Source organism: Neoarthrinium moseri (assembly GCF_022829205.1).
Source record: "Neoarthrinium moseri strain CBS 164.80 chromosome Unknown scaffold30_Wmoseri_CBS_16480, whole genome shotgun sequence".
NCBI classification, from domain to species: domain Eukaryota; kingdom Fungi; phylum Ascomycota; class Sordariomycetes; order Amphisphaeriales; family Apiosporaceae; genus Neoarthrinium; species Neoarthrinium moseri.
In genome coordinates this window covers 173669-187301 of record NW_026055144.1, presented here as the reverse complement: position 1 = coordinate 187301, position 13633 = coordinate 173669, and the positions used below count along the sequence as shown (strand labels likewise).

Sequence of the window (13633 nt, the reverse complement as noted above, 5' to 3'; positions counted from 1 at the left end):
GGTACAGGTAATAGTAGATAGTGATTCTAACAGCATTAGATCTAGATCGTCATGCATGTTGTCTTTCGTTATTTTGGTCTGCTTCCTTCATTCCTCAGACTGACCCTAGCACTATCTCGAAGAAGCATACACTTGTCATCAACGGGTTCCATTTACAGGCCTCCTGCTGTCGAAGCCATCAATACTGTAAATCAACATCTCGCCCGAGCAACCTGCTCTGCCTCTCAAGAAAGAGTACCTTTGGCCGGTCAGACTCGTATGTCAGCTGCTTCTCTGTCATGTTGATTATCTTATCTATCGGTCCACGTTCAAGTTTCTCTCCGTTTTGCCCTTCGGTGCTGTCCTTATGCTCGTACCAATGGTGCAATTTGTATGATCTGCTAAGCTGCTGAACCATTGCAACTTCGATGCAACACCATGCGCGATTGTAATAGTCTCTGTCTACGAGACTGATCACAACATCACACTGGGCGAGGAGAATAGGTAATGCTGACACCCCAGGCCCCGGGTTTTTCTGATTGATACATGCACTGTCCTAAGGAGAGATTTAAGTAAACTAGCTTTCGTGACCATGAGGAGGTGGAGAGGTATTTCATGACTTACAATCCATATTCCGACTCTATCCCTGCTAATCGAAGGATTCTGTAGTAGAAACTCATTTACTGCCCTGATCATCCTCAAATATTGTCTATTATCAGAAGGGTTATCAGGTGACTGGATCATTCTTATCACGTCCATGTAAATCCAGCGATATGATATGAAAATTACAAAGTCGTCATCACGCTGATCTTGCGTCACACCCTGCGCAACATCTGCATCGTACTCTTGAATGATTTCGACGTCTTCTGAATGGGGTAGCCGACCTAGTGCCACGAAGTCCGTGTACTTGACGTATCTGAGTTTATCGAAGAGCGAGCTTCTGTCTTGAGCGCCAAGGGCATTTGCATAGGTCCGACGCAGACCGGAGACTGTTCGGGCCACCCCGCCTCCTCGACTTTGAGCCTCGAGTAGAATTGGTCGGAGCTTCTCCTGGAAAATCTCCCTGTATCCTCTCCGGACTTTAGCCTCGTGGTGTAAGCGATCTACACGCGCTTGAACAAAGTCGGCAGATCCAAAATTGCGGCGTAGTGCTTCGAGGAGTAGGGTCACCATTTCCAGGTTTCCATTGTAGACTGCATAGTCCAGAGCTGTGTAGCCCTGCTCATCAACAAGATCCATGTCCGCACCAGCTTCGACGATTTGTTTTAAGTATTCACGGTTCTCATCCGAAGGTTCCATACACAACGCCATAGCCGGGGTACATGTCTTTGGTGGATTAAACTGTCTTAGCGCGTCTCCTGATTGATTCGCTTGTAACAGGGCTCGACCGTAGAAGTAGCGTGACATGGCTATCACAGAGGCGCTTCCTGACTCGATGGCCATTTTCAATGAGTCCAAGCTCGCTGCGGTAGCATTTGGAACATCTTGACGTGCTTCATAACACAGCGACAAACGGCCATAGCCAATCGATGCTCTTGTGAGAGCAGACTTGACCTCGCTGTTCTTTGTAACAGGGTCGAGGAGCTTAGAGGCCTGTTCCTTGAGTTTCAGTGCCAAGTAGACACGCTCTTGAAGTTGGAATATAGCAAGCTCCAGTATACTTTCATTTCGATCACGCAAATAGAGTAAATAGTTCACTAATCCCAGGGCTCCGACTGTCCGGCACATGAGATGGTCGACATTCAGCCGTCTTGCAGTGTCGTATGCATCCTTACAAGCTTGCTTGTAGTCGTCGAGCTGTTTCATGCCACCATACAGGAGGGCTAGCTCTCCCTCGAGTTCAACGCGCTCAACGCTGGGGGCCATTTCCTGAACGGTTGACCGAAGGATGTTTTCCGCGTCTTTATATTTGCCGAAACGAAGATATATCTTCGCTCGATCGCCCTGCGTCTGGTGCTTGTACTGGGGAGCATTTGGAAAGTAGTCGTATGCCTCCACTTCTTTCAGAGCCTCGTCGAAGGCTGACAAGGCGCCGTCCAAGTCTGAGCCCTCAGCTAACATACGTCCTCGGCGAATGAGCCTTTCCCATTTGCGTACAACGTCGATCTTCCTGGCAAGCATGGATGGAATCGCTGTGTCGGGATCTCGGCTCTGAGAAGAGAATTCTTCGTATTTTGGGCCCAGAATTCCCGCATCTTGCTTGAATCCCCTTCGAGAGTCAAAGACGAATAATGTCGCGTGCATCCCTTTGGGCGACACGGTCGTAGTATGGTAGGCTGCCTCTGGTATTGTGTAGGACATACCCGCTGTATGAGTGCTAGACGACTTCACCTTGGTGCACACCAATTTCCTCGTATTCTCAATCCTGGAAAACTTCTGGTGCGTCTTATATGACTTCCCGACATTGCTGCCATTGACGTCACTCCAAACGAGCGCGAACTCGGCGTGGGTAGCTTCCCCAGGGATTTCCTCGGGGGTGACGTCGTAAGTGTTGTCTTTGCCTTGCCCAGCCAGAATCCAGCTTTGAGCGAAACACTGATGGGAGTGTATTGCGAAATCTGGGTTTCCGCGTTTCCCGTCAGGCAGCCATATGTGCAGGCGATAAAGCAGATCAATGTTGCCCTCTTTTTGCAGACTGCACAATGGGACAGACAGGAATCCCTGTGCGCTGCGCGAGGCAGTGAAGAGCTGTCGCTCCGGTGAGAAGACCAAGCAATCTCTTACAATTTGCCAGACATCATCGAGCTCTTCCTTGGACACCTCTTGAGAAGCCTCGTTCTTTTGCCGAGTTTTGTCATGGAGAAATGCCACGGCCAGACTCAAGCTGGCCAGTACGTGCCACTCATATTCTTGCCGAAAGCGGTCTCCAATGTCTTTCTGCCATACCTTCAAGGGTAAGGCAGGCCCTTCATCCCCTCCGATTGATGCGCTGGTGTCGTGTGCCAAAAACCATTGCTGGAGTGGCTCAACCGCTGCTGCTTCAGTCTTTGTCGCTACGGCGACGCCGTCCAGAACCATGAGGAGCGTTGCGCAACGTACCAGGAACTCCCCATGTTCAAGTGGCCGTCCACGTTCAGGGCTGTGCGAGCCTCCGACGTCCTCACTCCACCCAGCTTTGGCGGTCCTATATGGAAGGGATTGCCAGGGTCCTGCCGTCGACATATCGGGCAATGCTCGACCTTTTAGCTGTACGAACAATCTTAGGATAAGACGAGTGCTGATTGACTCTTGCGTTAGTTCTCCTGGAATGTGATGCTACAATTCGAATGACGAGCAAGATAGACAGGATATGGAAGGCTCTGTGGCTCCTTCAGCTGACGACTTTCCAGCTTGCGCTGGTGACCGACTGCATAATCACGAATAAAGTGGGGCACGCCGCGGATAACTGGCCCCTCGGCCTCAGGTGTACATAAGCCCGAGACATTGGTCACCAAAGGTCAATGCGAGGCGTATACTGCCCGCTGCCAGCTGCCGACGAACGGCAGCTACAAGCTGCTTCGTGACCACTGATCTTATAGAGCGAGTTCACGACGGCACTTATTTCTACTAAGAGGGCAGTTACTCGGAGGAAGACAAGAAATTTTTTTATTATTATCTATAGACTACGATGTAACCCGTCTGAAAGATATAGGTTTGCACGAATCAGCTGCATTGCAAACCTCCCTGATATTCTGATTTAATTTAACTAAAGATGCTAATTTGCTGCGAATGGAAGATCCTACGAGTTCTCCTCCCGAAAAGTTACACCGTGATTCGCCTCCTAACAGTCAATGTAGCCTTCAGCGGTGGGCCATGATTCGTGCCCAACCAGTGGCCAGTGGGACGCTCGGCAAGCGGCATGACGTCGTAATTCATGACTACAAATGCCAGCACTAGCTTGAGCGTCACGGCTGCGTATAATCTCCCGGGGCTGGTACGGAATGTCAGCACATGATTCCAGCCTCGGTGGAGATTATGAACTCACCAAACTCGTTTCCCATGTCCAAAAGACAAAAAGTTCTCCGACGTCGTTGCAAGGCTGACGCAAGTATTCTCCTTCTCGTCATAGAAGCGGAACGGCCTGAAAGATAGCGCCTCCTCGTAAACTGTATCGTCGTGGTGTATCGACCACTGCGGTATTGAGACAGTTCCTCCGTATGGGATATATTCACCCTTGGACGTCGTGTACCCATTGCGGCTGATAACCTTCCTTGAACAGCCTCTCGTGCTGAAGGCGGATAATCTCATACTCTCGCGAATGGTGCTCTCGAGCCTCGGCATGGCACTAAGGGCTTGAGCGGTCCATCTGCCGTCGGTCAATCGGAGTGCAGCCTCAATCTCGGACCGTAGGGTTTCAACAACGCCTAAGGATGGGTCGGCGCTATATAGGTCAAACATCAGGTGCGTCGCCGCGGCCGACATGGTTTGGAAGGCTGAGGTTGAGAAAAAGATGATGCGGTAGGCTAAAAGTCCCGGGTGAAGCTCTCGGGGGTCGTTTCGTGACAGCGCTTCAATGAGATGGCCCTCGAGAACATTTGCCTTCCTCTCAGATCAGTATGGACTACAGATATGCCTTGTAAGCTAGTTTTCAAAGGTTTCCAGGACGTACAGCTGCAGCATCTGTCTCACCACCTGCCTCGCGAGCCTTTTGTAATTCTACGAGCTTTTCGTTCATCTTCGGCTGTAGACATGCAGCAAATTTACTGAAGTAGTAACGGCTGGGAAATATCGCGAGGAACCCCACGATCCTGGAAACTTCGTCAGCTCCCAGTGTCTAGGATAGATCGTTCTTATCCCTCTTACGGTCGTAGAAGCCCGGGAAAGACTCGTGTGATAGTTCCAGCCAGGAACATCGCATTACTCCAGCGAATCAGGTTGTCTATATAATTTTTATCGCGAGCTTCGCTGGTCAGCCTGCCGCACATGTTCTTGGTAGTCCTTCACTCACCTAGTTCTTTCCCGACCACCATTGCTGAAGCAGCTCCAGCAGTGAGGCGCTCTATAGAGACAAATACCGAACGTTGAGTCCAGGATGTCTCCATACCTAGCACAGCCGTGCCCTGATGCTGCACCTCTTCCATCATATCTTCTACCATACCGAAGACATCACGTGCCAGTTTGCGCATCAAAGGGGGGTGATATTGGTTCTTATGGACTGGATAGACAAAACAGTGGTCGGGCTGAAAGTTATCGAAGAGGACTGGTGAGAGGTCCAATACATCTTCATGAGCAAGGTAGCGCGCCAGCTCCTCTTTGGGAACAACGTAGTCCGGTCCGTCCGGCATCGTGAGTAGGTTCGGAATTGCGTATGTCTTGCCATTTTTGCTATACTACATCTTGGTATTAGGGGCCATATTCTCACGTAAGGAAGAGATAGTGAATTTTGCTACCTTGACGTAACACTCTGCGGCAATGTTCGGTGTTTGTTTTACCGCCAGGAAGCAAAGCTTAGCCCACTTTGACCACGTATCAGTTCCAGGGACGGTATTAGAGCTTTTTCCCTGGATGATCCAAGCAAGAATGACATAGACAAACAAGACAGGCGGAAGCAGCACTCCAATTTGAGATGGATGTAAGTCCCGCAGGAGAGATAGTAGGGACATCTCTTTCGGATTGTAAGCCTGCGATGATAATGTGCGTTTTGCCCAGCTGCAACAACCTGGGCGGGAAGCAACTTGACTTTAAAGTGGTATCATTTTGATTCCAGAGCAAAATTGTAAGTCAAATAGATCAATGGGTAACTGCCGTACACAGGTGGGGATCAAAAGTTTAGGTTCCAGGGCGCATTGGTTAATTCCCGCTTCTCAAGCCGGACGGGTGATGAGACATAGATGGGGTCCATGCAGCAGGGCATGACCTGATGCTTTGCCTGTGGATTTAGCTACTAGTGCAATGTCAATCGACAATGCAGTAAGGTCTTGGCCAGAATCACAAAGATGTAGCAATCTGTCATCACGGTCAATGGACGTCTATGCTGCTACATATCTCGAGTTTGATTGCTTGGTAACATGGTATCAGGCCACGTCGATCAATACATAATATTCCACACCGAGCTGCACCAATGGCGGATCGTGAGAATTCTTAGTAAAACTGTAATCTTATCTACCACGATATTGTTTCAAGTGATTCGAGCATGTCAAGTAGAACGGCAATTGCACGACGGGAAAGTACTTGACCGCAGGTTGCGATGCCTTGTCTCACATTGCCCTAGACCTTAGGGATGTGGGAAAACTTTCAGTGTAACTTAAGGGCGACCGGATTTATGCTTCTCCAGTTTCCACTCCTACGATGCCACCGTCGGACCCTATCATGACATAATGCACTGAAGAAAACTCACGGGCATTCCGCTATTCTTCACCCAGCCTCGCCTCTACTCAAAGTCTACGTTCGCGCTGTTTCATGGTAAACTCAATGCTGTGCGTAGTTAGCGTAGCTAAGATATGACGACACAAAGACAATATGCCAACTGAAGCCATGCATCACTGTTAAGCCATTATCTGTGTCCCGCTATTGCGCAACTACCGAAACCCAATTCTTGAAATCTGCCTTTGCCAAGTTCTTGCTTCCATAAATACCTTGAACTAGGCTCAATATGCTTTCATCATGACTAGTTATAAAGATACAGTACGTGGCAACTAATATAAGTCCGCCGCCAAGCCACCATTCCAAATCCGTACGAGACGCGTGGCTGCCTTTAGGACTCAATTTCACCGTCCTACAACACGCGTTTCGAAGCAATTCAGCTCATTTCTGAAGCCCTTGTCGATGATGGATCGTGAAAAGAAACTCTATCCTCAGTTGAGGTGAGAGATTTGTAAATTAATGTATAGCACCTTGAGATCCTTCTTGGTATTATCAAAACACGATACGATGTAAGAAAATACGAATTAATAACGTCTCATCGCTACGCCTTCGTATACCTCGAAAGCTCCCTGCAAAAGACAGAGACCTTACTTAAAATGTAATGACATATTTAAATCTATATAATACCTCCCGGAACCTCCTCAAATCCATTGATTTAAGACGAAAGTACACCCGGGAAAACGACTTGTGTGGGACCTTAAACATCTACTTTGGACGGTATGATTATACCGCCGCGTTGGTTATATTAACGAGGTATCCGTTGAACGTGATATAGGGAGTATAAGCCGTATGGATGTTTACCCAACCGTGTAATTAGATCCTTAGGGGAAACATAAAGGAGCGCTATTGCACTTCATCCCTTTTAGATTTAATGCCTCGTCGACTTTAAGCTTTTACAGTAATTGCGGAATGGTACACGGAGTATTGATACAGCGTTTTCGTAGTACCACGGTACGGCGGCGATGTTTTGATTTGTTCGAATTGCATATGGAGGTTTGGCGATACACTTGGCGGATCTATATTACTGTGTAGTTGCCGCGTACTGTAGACACTGTGCGCGTCCAGATAACCTTTCGACGCTAGCAGCGGGCGGCTCCATCCTTGGTTACATCCCGGCTGAGATTTAGACTTTTCTCTCCCGACTGTAACTACCGTTAAAATTCGGATACTTGGAACGGGTCTACACAAACCAAGTGATTCAGCATGTCCAATCAAATAAAGGAACTGCCTACTATATAGTATTCCTAAGTTGGTACCTATTTCCCCCGCTATTACCTTTGTGGCCACACAAATAAGGACCTGGTCAGTGCTATTATGTTCTATGTATGGGAGCTGGTCCGTCTGTGTAGACCCGTTCCAAGAATCTAAGGTTTAACGGCAGTTAAGCCCCCTCGTGTTTGATAGGTGTACCATTTCTGACAGCGATGTGGATTGCGCTCTAAAGTACTGGCAGCCGCATATGCCAGCCTTGAGACTTGTCTTGCTGAGAAATTTACGGTTTCAATTGCGATGGGCTGCCTGTCGCCAGATGTCACACGGTCTTGGCAATGGAAATAACGACCAACTTCAGCGTCACCTTATTGGCAGATGTCGTCTAATGGGATCTACCGAGGCCACGCCATCCTTTCCTAGCCCACAATGAGGGTTACATTGTCAGAAACCTTATCTCGAGATCTATGCATCAATTTTTCAAAAATAAAGTTCACACTTGTAGGGATTTTTGGTTAAGGGAGCCGCGAAGTCAAAATCCATCGTGGTGGAGGCGGCTCGAGACCATTCAGAAGGCTGGTTTCATCCTGGTGGGAAAAGGCGCAGCACAAAATATTCACTCCGACAGTCGTTGCATTCCGCCGGCTGTTGGTGACAATCACAAGCCGGCAACTTAACATGAGTGCTAGATGTTTTCCCGCCATTGGTCTGAACAGAACTGGATGGTATCTTAAATTTTCATTTCACCCGGTATCGTGATATTGAAAATGTCGGTGATGGGTCACGTTGGTTTGACAGGATCGACAGCGATCACACTGACCCTGTCGACCCCTGCATGATAGCGCCATCGTTGCAAGGAAGGGTCCAGTTTCTAAATCTGCAACACAGTGTGTATAAGCGGTCCTTGTTTAACATGTAACGTACCATGCCGAAGGTTTGTGATCATCTGAGAACAGATAGATGAACCTTATTGGCTCCGTAATCATGGAAGGTGCGATAACGGCTCGGGCGATTATATCATCGCTTGAAGCAGCTTGTTCCAATTTTGCTACCGGCTTACAATTTGATGGCTGTTTCATTTCTTTATTCTCTGATGGTTGCCATTAGTATATTTGCTTACGAATTCCATCTCTGTCCTTAAGAGAATTTTCTTAAAATTCATCACAAGTACTGTCCTGTTAACCACGGCTAATATGGACCGATTTGCGTATCTCCTCATCGAAAGGGGCCTCGTTCAGAGTTTCGTCGTGCCGCTTCTCGCCAGCATCTTCATCTTATACAGTCTGAGGCTTCTTCGCGAGTCAACAAACAAGATACCCCTAGTAGGGAGGGAGCTAGGCAATACGGATAAACGCAGACGGGCTTTCATCGAAAATGCTCGGGAAATTTATAAGAATGGTTATAGGGAGTTCAAAAATAGAGCCTGGAGAGTGACAGGCACTGATGGTGAGATGTCATTTTACCATGCGAATTCAGCCAAGGCTCCCTACTAGAACATGTATTTAATGATGAGTTAGGCGATAGGATCATTCTGCCTCGTCACCTGATACACGAAACGAGACACATGCCCGACAGTCACTTCAACCTTACCAAGGCTTTTGAGAAGGTACGTTCAGACGTTGTTTTGAAGTGGACGAGGTTAATTTAATGAGTGTAGGTCATGGTTGCCAAGTATACAGGTATCGGAGGCAACCAGGTCCATACCGATTTCCTAGCCCATGTTGTTCGCGGCGACCTAACCCGCTCTCTCAGTGTGTATTGGAATTTACTTACGTACTGTTCTTGGTTAATGTTAATTTGTGACAGACCGTATCAATTATCGCTTAAATGAAGCAAGCGCCAAAACGGTACTTAGTGAACTGGGATCTTGTGAGGAATGGACCCCTGTCGTTGTTTACCAAAAGCTTCTTCGTATTGTTGCGATCATTTCTGGCAATATATTCCTAGGCCCTGATCTGTGCCAGTCGGATGACTGGATCAATCCTGCTATCAACTACACGGTAAATGTGATTGGTTCAATGAACAAATTAAAGGAGTGGAAGCCATGGTTGCGCCCTATAGGCCAGCACTTTATTACTGAGATTCGAACTTTTAATGAACAGAAGAAAAAGGCTAGAACGTGGTTAGCGCCTGTTATTGCAGCAAGACGGCAGTTGATGGAAGATGGCGAGGAATTACCGGATGACGTGCTACAGTGGATGATGAACAAGGGAGCGGACTTCAATATTAGCGACGACGAACTGTCCCTTGTCCAATTGAACTTGAGCCTTGCAGCGATCCATACCACCACATTCACGACCACCATGATGTAAGTGTCTTGTCAATGAAGTTCGCGCGCAGCGCAAGAATTGACCCAACTATGCAGTTTATACGATCTTGCCGTCCGGCCCGAACTTGTACAAGAGCTTCGAGATGAAATCCGGACCGTGCTCGCTGCAAATAATGACATCTTCACTACCCGAGCGCTTTTTCAAATGAAACTGCTCGACAGCACTATGAAGGAGTCGCAAAGGATTAACCCTGGAAATCTGGGTATGATCCGACCCAAAGCGTCAAATGGGAACACTACGTGCTGACAAATATTGCAGTCCGATTCGTGCGCTATGTTAATCAACCAGTAACGCTGAGCGATGGCACGCATCTGTCACCTGGTTCCATGATTGAAGCTCCATACGGAGAGATTGCCGCAGATCCTGAGCTTTATACTAATCCAGAAGTGAGCAATCCTTCTTTTGAATATGCTGGCTTCTTTCGAGGCAGCTGCTCATGCACATGATAGACATTCGATGCCCACCGTTTCGTGAATCTGCGCAACGGGCTTACTATGGATCCTTTGCTGTACAAAAACAAAGAACAGTACCAGTTCGTTACCACCACGAAGGATTTCATGCACTTAGGATATGGACGTCACTCATGGTAAGCCCTTATGTTCGATTACTCTTCCTAAGGGTTCGTCTTGGGGAATCGCTCACAGACATGACATAGTCCCGGTCGTTTCTTCGCTGCCAACGAGATCAAGATTGTCTTGGCCCGGATACTCTTAGGATACGATATTAAGATGCCGGACGGAGTGACGGAACGTTATCCTAACATTGATGTAGGGCTTGACTCAATGCCGGATTCGACAAAGGAGATTTTCCTCAGGAGAGCCAAGGTTGCCGCTTGAACTCTCCAGCTGAGACGAGGCTATTGAATAAGAGCTAAAACAAGCCTCGCAAGAGACAATGCGGGGATAGACAAGAGATGAAGCTTGTTCTACAAGTGTGATACGGCTAGGCACTATGCTTGATAGAGATGATAAGCCTGGACAACCAATATCAACGAAAAATAGACCACGGCAAGTCCGAAGGCTCAGTGGATATAACCTGGCCTAATAAGCAATTCCTCATGATCCACACCAATGAGTACGGACAGCAAAGCACAATCGTGGCCTCGAGGGTTCAAGTGTTGGAGGGATTGGTCGGTCAGATCCAAGCTAAGACGAGTGGGTATCGATTTGATCGATACATGAAACCCCATCAATTGAATTGAACTGTGCCATGTAGTCTTGGTAGCGATTGCCTCAGCAGTTCCAGTGAATGTCAGCGAGGGGCCGCACGGGACGCCAAGATTCGCCAAGCTTTCATCTCATTCCTGCAGTCATCGCGACGACAGATAGACCCCTCAGAGCTCTGGCGCTGGAGAAACTCGAACGCAACGTGTGCTATTAAAGAAGAGGTAAAACTGGGCATACTTAATAGCATCAACTGGGGACAAGAGTTACTTCCATATGAGTGTACCTGCCATTGCAACCTTTTTAGTGGGTCTTGACCTTGAGCAGAGACTGCGCGTTACTTGGCTAAGGCAAGGTACAATAGTCTGCTTCCTAAGGTTAGCAACATAAGGTATTTGTTGATGTAGAATCAAAGAGAGGCTAAAACGCTCTTGGAATCGGAAGCTGAGTTTATCCGTTGCTTTCCCGTTCCTGCCTCTTAAGCTAACGTCGAGAGCATCACTCAGCTGAAATGAAAGTTTCATGGTTTCACCCGCGACGTAAGGAGCCCATGGAAATATCCTGGCCGGTGATAGCGGCCACGCGTACTTCTTTGCCTTTCTCTTGCAAGAATGGATGTTCCGTGCTACCAGTACAGGAGCCTTGATATTCACAGTCGCCAAATTAGGCTGCTACATCTACTCCCGGGCGTGTGGGACGATCAAGTATCGTGCGAATTACACGTTGCCTCACTAGACGACACGCCAGAGTACCAGGCTCTCTCTTACGTGTGGGGCAGTCCAGAGACCACCAAGCTCATTCTTCTTCATGGCTGCGAAGTTCCGGTTACAACGAACCTCCACGCTGCTTTACGACGCTTGCGACTACCAACTGATACGAGAGTCATCTGGATCGATGCTTTGTGCATCAACCAGTCATTGCTAGATGAACTCTCCCAGCAAGTATCGATTATGGGCGAGATATATGAAGGTTGTCAGGAGGTACTTATGTGGCTCGGTGAGAGGAAAGGAGAAGAACCCAAGGGTGACAGGCAAACCCTTAAAGAGGGCCATGACCAACTTCGAAAATTTCTGGAGGCTGGAGATTTTACTCGCGACCCAGACGGCGTCGACTTGGATAATTACGAGGTTCTGCTTGCGTTTTCTATGTTTTACATCCTCTCGAGCGACCGACATGTTAACGAGCTGCCATGCTTTGTTGAACGCAGGGCATCGTTGTGGGACGTATCTGACTGCTTCAATTCTGGGTTCAGAGAGTTCTACAGCATCGTGAGCTTGGCATACTGGACTCGGATTTGGATAGTTCAAGAGATCGTCTTGCCTCCGTCCGCTACCGTGGTATACGGGTCTATGAATTGTCCATGGGACGTCATCGCCCAGGCAGGGATGCTGTTTGAGAATCATGCCAACTCGTGCTGCCTGGAACAATGTACAAATTTCTCGGGCGAGGTAAAAGACGTGATTTCTGCGTTCAGTTTCAAAGCCAGAACGCTCGAAATGATACGTATGCATCGATCAATCGGTACGCAACTTGACCTTCTTTGGATATTACGGCAGAACTTCCATCGAGAAGCAACGGATAGCAGAGACAAAGTATACGGAGTTTTAGGGCTGGTCAGCTCACCACGAGATATTGGCTCGATAAGACCAGATTACAGAAGAAGCGCCCGCGAGGTCTACGAAGATGTCACCATGAATCTAATCGGCTCTGTATCGAGTTTGTCTGTCTTAGCTGGAGACGCAACAAGAAATGCAGATTTTCCTTCTTGGGTAGCAGATTGGGGCCAGCAGTCGAAGAAAGATGTTTGGCAGTGGGACATCGAGCGAACGGCCATGTACCACCACTACAACGCCACGAAGAACTGTGAACTCGTGGCTGATCGGCTTCCGGGATCAATACTGAAGGTCGAGGGAGTCCTCGTTGATTCGATAGCTGCTGTCGGCCCACTAATGAACTCTGAGAACATAGGTGACTCGACCTCCACAACCTGTCGCGATGTCTTGGCTCTCGCAAGCATGCCTGATGATGACAGGCAGATCTATAAATGCGGCGGAACATGGGCAGATGCCTACTGGCGGACACTTTGCGGAGACATGATTGTCGAAATCGAAGGCTCCCTGAAGTACGAGATGAGGCGCACAAAGCCAGAAGACAGACAAATGTACGAGCTATGGAGAACAGTTCTTCAATTCGGGTACGACGAGGCTCTCAACAACCATACAGGCATTGTGGATTTGGAGGGCTACCAGGCCTCGGTCGTCCGAGCGACAAGGAACAGGAAGTTCTTTGTTACACAGAACGGCTATCTCGGGCTCGGACCGGATCCTATCTTGCCTGGCGACGACGTATACGTGATTAGCGGCTCAAAGGTTCCCTTCGTGCTGCACCGAGTTGATAACTCCGAAGCAGATTCAAGGGAGAATGATTCGTCCTCATACCCAGTATTTAAGTTAATTGGAGACAGCTATGTTCATGGTATCATGGACGGAGAAGCATTGGAAAGCACGACCGCGACAGTAGGCTCTTTACTACTTCGCTGATTATAAAATGCATCTATATCAGACATACAGCCATATAGGGATTCTAGTTTTTTGGTTCTAAAGCTTCTTG

At 48.2% G+C, this 13633-nt stretch overlaps 4 protein-coding genes across 4 annotated transcripts; 2 read left to right on the top strand and 2 right to left on the bottom strand.

Moving 5' to 3' along the window:
* Window positions 1-178: 178 nt before the first annotated feature.
* On the bottom strand, window positions 179-3141 carry JN550_007668 (uncharacterized protein; the record flags this gene model as incomplete). The annotated part of the gene is made up of 2 exons (XM_049319544.1): window positions 179-535; window positions 604-3141. The coding sequence occupies 2 exons, from the start codon at window positions 3139-3141 to the stop codon at window positions 179-181; spliced, it is 2895 nt and encodes a 964-aa protein (XP_049170325.1).
* Window positions 3142-3720: 579 nt separating this feature from the next.
* On the bottom strand, window positions 3721-5243 carry JN550_007667 (uncharacterized protein; the record flags this gene model as incomplete). Its single annotated transcript, XM_049319543.1, has 5 exons — window positions 3721-3889; window positions 3944-4497; window positions 4568-4706; window positions 4762-4837; window positions 4907-5243. 5 exons carry the CDS (start codon window positions 5241-5243, stop codon window positions 3721-3723), a joined length of 1275 nt encoding a protein of 424 aa, XP_049170324.1.
* Window positions 5244-8723: 3480 nt separating this feature from the next.
* On the top strand, window positions 8724-10696 carry JN550_007666 (uncharacterized protein; the record flags this gene model as incomplete). Its single annotated transcript, XM_049319542.1, has 8 exons — window positions 8724-8976; window positions 9048-9136; window positions 9188-9281; window positions 9337-9838; window positions 9896-10062; window positions 10119-10246; window positions 10310-10446; window positions 10516-10696. 8 exons carry the CDS (start codon window positions 8724-8726, stop codon window positions 10694-10696), a joined length of 1551 nt encoding a protein of 516 aa, XP_049170323.1.
* A 938-nt stretch (window positions 10697-11634) lies between these two features.
* On the top strand, window positions 11635-13563 carry JN550_007665 (uncharacterized protein; the record flags this gene model as incomplete). Its single annotated transcript, XM_049319541.1, has 1 exon — window positions 11635-13563. The coding sequence occupies one exon, from the start codon at window positions 11635-11637 to the stop codon at window positions 13561-13563; it is 1929 nt and encodes a 642-aa protein (XP_049170322.1).
* Window positions 13564-13633: the final 70 nt, after the last annotated feature.